Source organism: Montipora capricornis, chromosome 10 (assembly GCF_036669925.1).
Source record: "Montipora capricornis isolate CH-2021 chromosome 10, ASM3666992v2, whole genome shotgun sequence".
NCBI lineage: Eukaryota > Metazoa > Cnidaria > Anthozoa > Scleractinia > Acroporidae > Montipora > Montipora capricornis.
Window position 1 is genome coordinate 29,591,004 of NC_090892.1, and position 2,500 is coordinate 29,593,503.

General features: G+C 36.1%; 1 protein-coding gene across 1 annotated transcript in view; it reads left to right on the top strand.

The window, feature by feature from the left end:
• The window catches only part of LOC138022073 (phosphoenolpyruvate carboxykinase, cytosolic [GTP]-like), an 8,457-nt gene that overhangs the window by 914 nt on the left and 5,043 nt on the right, over nt 1-2,500 (top strand). The window contains exons 3-5 of the mRNA XM_068869095.1: nt 1-108; nt 1,417-1,805; nt 2,280-2,500. The exon at nt 1-108 is cut by the window's left edge and continues 77 nt beyond it; the exon at nt 2,280-2,500 is cut by the window's right edge and continues 95 nt beyond it. Coding sequence (XP_068725196.1) covers nt 1-108; nt 1,417-1,805; nt 2,280-2,500 — 718 coding nt within the window. The remainder of the gene's footprint in view (nt 109-1,416; nt 1,806-2,279) is intronic.

Below are 2,500 nucleotides of genomic sequence, written 5' to 3' on the forward strand. Positions count from 1 at the left end.
AATCAGTTCCACAAACTAAGGAAGGAGCCAAAGGACAACTGGGCAACTGGATGGGAGAATCGATGATACAAAAAGAACTGGATAAAAGATTTCCAGGCTGCATGAAAGGTTCGTGTGATGGTCATCATTCTTAAAATTCATTGTAATTTATAGCAAGTCAGGACGCTTCTAGTCTTTATCCGTGAAGATGATTTAAACTTCGAGGTTTTTCCTGTCATGAAAGCTTGTGAAGTTCTGGGTCGTGATTGGCTGGGAGATAGAGGCGTGTTGAGGGGCCTGCCACGTAAATAAAATATTGTTTTTCCTGTAGCAATGATCAAAGGTCGTCTCAATTTTTTTCCCGTCTTGAAACTATATTGATTCAGAGGTTTTCTTTAAAGTTAGCGTTATTTTCTTTCAATATGTTTATTTTTTTTTGCTTTCCCTTGTTAATCATGAAACAGATCTTAAACTCAAAGATACTCATTTTCAGAAATGCTTAAGAGGTTCATTTGTCATTTATTGTGGGGCATGCTGTTGATCATGATTTTTTTAAATTTTAACATAGGGGGTAGGAAAAGTTATGTTTTGCTTTAAAATGTGTCTTGTCATGATAATTTGTGATGCACTGTTGAATCCTTCATAATTTGCCAGATCAAAGTTCAGTTTTTATTATTTGCATTTCTATTGTGATCATTCCCCTCTAACGAAATAATTGAAAGTGTCTTTGTGTATGTTTTTGTGCTTCAATATCATTCCTCTTCCTTTTCCATGAGCTAATGGCAAGCAATCTTTAAAAAACTTAGATGTCCAACAATTTTTCTTCTAATGTTTCTGAAAATAGATTGTAGTCCTCTGCTTATTTTTTGTTGTCTGATTAGAGAGGCCTGGTCTTCAGGATTTTTAGTAGTGTTTTGAACCACAATTGCTGTGCTATTTCCAGGCATAACACTGACATTGATTGGCAAACCAATCCTCTGATCTAGGCAGTTTTGCAGCGTTAACACTTACGAGTGATATTCATTACAGGTGTTATCCAGTAAAGCTCAAATGATCTTTTCAGTAGATCAAATCTTGTTTGGTTCCAACTCAACGGCGACTAATAACATATTAATGACTTTCTATATTTTTATATCCTAATTGATATAATATGTATAATATTTCAATGAGAATATAGTATTTTTATTTCATTTATTAAATTTCTATTTGAGTAGTTTTGTATTTATTGATGTATTGTAAATTAGTATAGCAGGTCCACATCAGTATTTTCTGTCATTCTTTTACTGACCTGCTTTATCAAATGAACTGTATGCATGCATGCATCTATATAATAAATTTTTTGTATGAATGTATTCATGTACAAGAAACCTGGCTCTTACTCTATCAAATACTTTTGTAAGACTGATGTCTTAATCATGGCTTACTAAATTCATTTAGGTCGTACTATGTATGTGATGGCATTCAGTATGGGTCCTGTGGGATCACCTGTGTCCAAGATTGGTATCCAGGTCACTGACTCACCATATGTTGTGTGCTCAATGCGTATAATGACACGGATGGGTGATAATGTTATGAAAGTTCTTGACGATGGCGATTTTGTGAAGTGCCTTCATTCTGTTGGTGTTCCAAAGCCTGAACCACCATCGCAGTATGCATGGCCTTGCAATCCAAACAAAACCCTTATCACTCACTTTCCCCATGACCGGGAAATCAAGTCATTTGGTAGTGGCTATGGAGGAAATTCTCTTCTAGGGAAGAAATGCTTTGCACTTAGGATTGCTAGCACCATTGGCCGGGATGAAGGATGGCTGGCAGAACATATGTTGGTAAGACATAGTTGGTAGATTCCTATTCTATTACTATGGAAACTGTCGTAGGATTATTGGTATAACAAAGTGGTGATATCAGCTAGACAAAAGATTTGTTTGCATGCCTTAGTAAGAAGGAATTTTGGATAACATCTCTCTGATGAAGTTTTTAAAAATAGGAGCAAGGTGTAGGGTTATCAGAGAGTTGGGTTCTGTATTTGAAAAAAGAGGTTTCGTTTCAAAGGGGAAAATTATGCAATGTATCTTAGCCAATACTTGCCTTCATGTCATAAAATAAATTTACTGCGTAAAAAGGTTATAAAGGGGCTGTTACTATTTTTTTGGAGCATTGGCTGCATATTAGACTATCCAGCAAATTTAATAGAATCAAGTAGACTGCACCGATGGAGTAATTAATGTTTATCAAGTGCTTATTGTTTTGTCACTTTCACTTAAGAAACCTAATGCTTATATGTTTCTTTTTTTGTGTAGATCATGGCTGTCACAAACCCGAAACAAGAGAAAAAGTATTTTGCCGCTGCTTTTCCAAGTGCATGTGGGAAAACTAATCTGGCTATGATGAAACCAACTCTTCCTGGCTGGAAAGTTGAGTGTGTTGGAGATGACATTGCCTGGATGTGGTTTGATGAAGAAGGTCAACTGCGAGCCATCAATCCTGAGAATGGCTTCTTTGGAGTTGCACCTGGTACGTC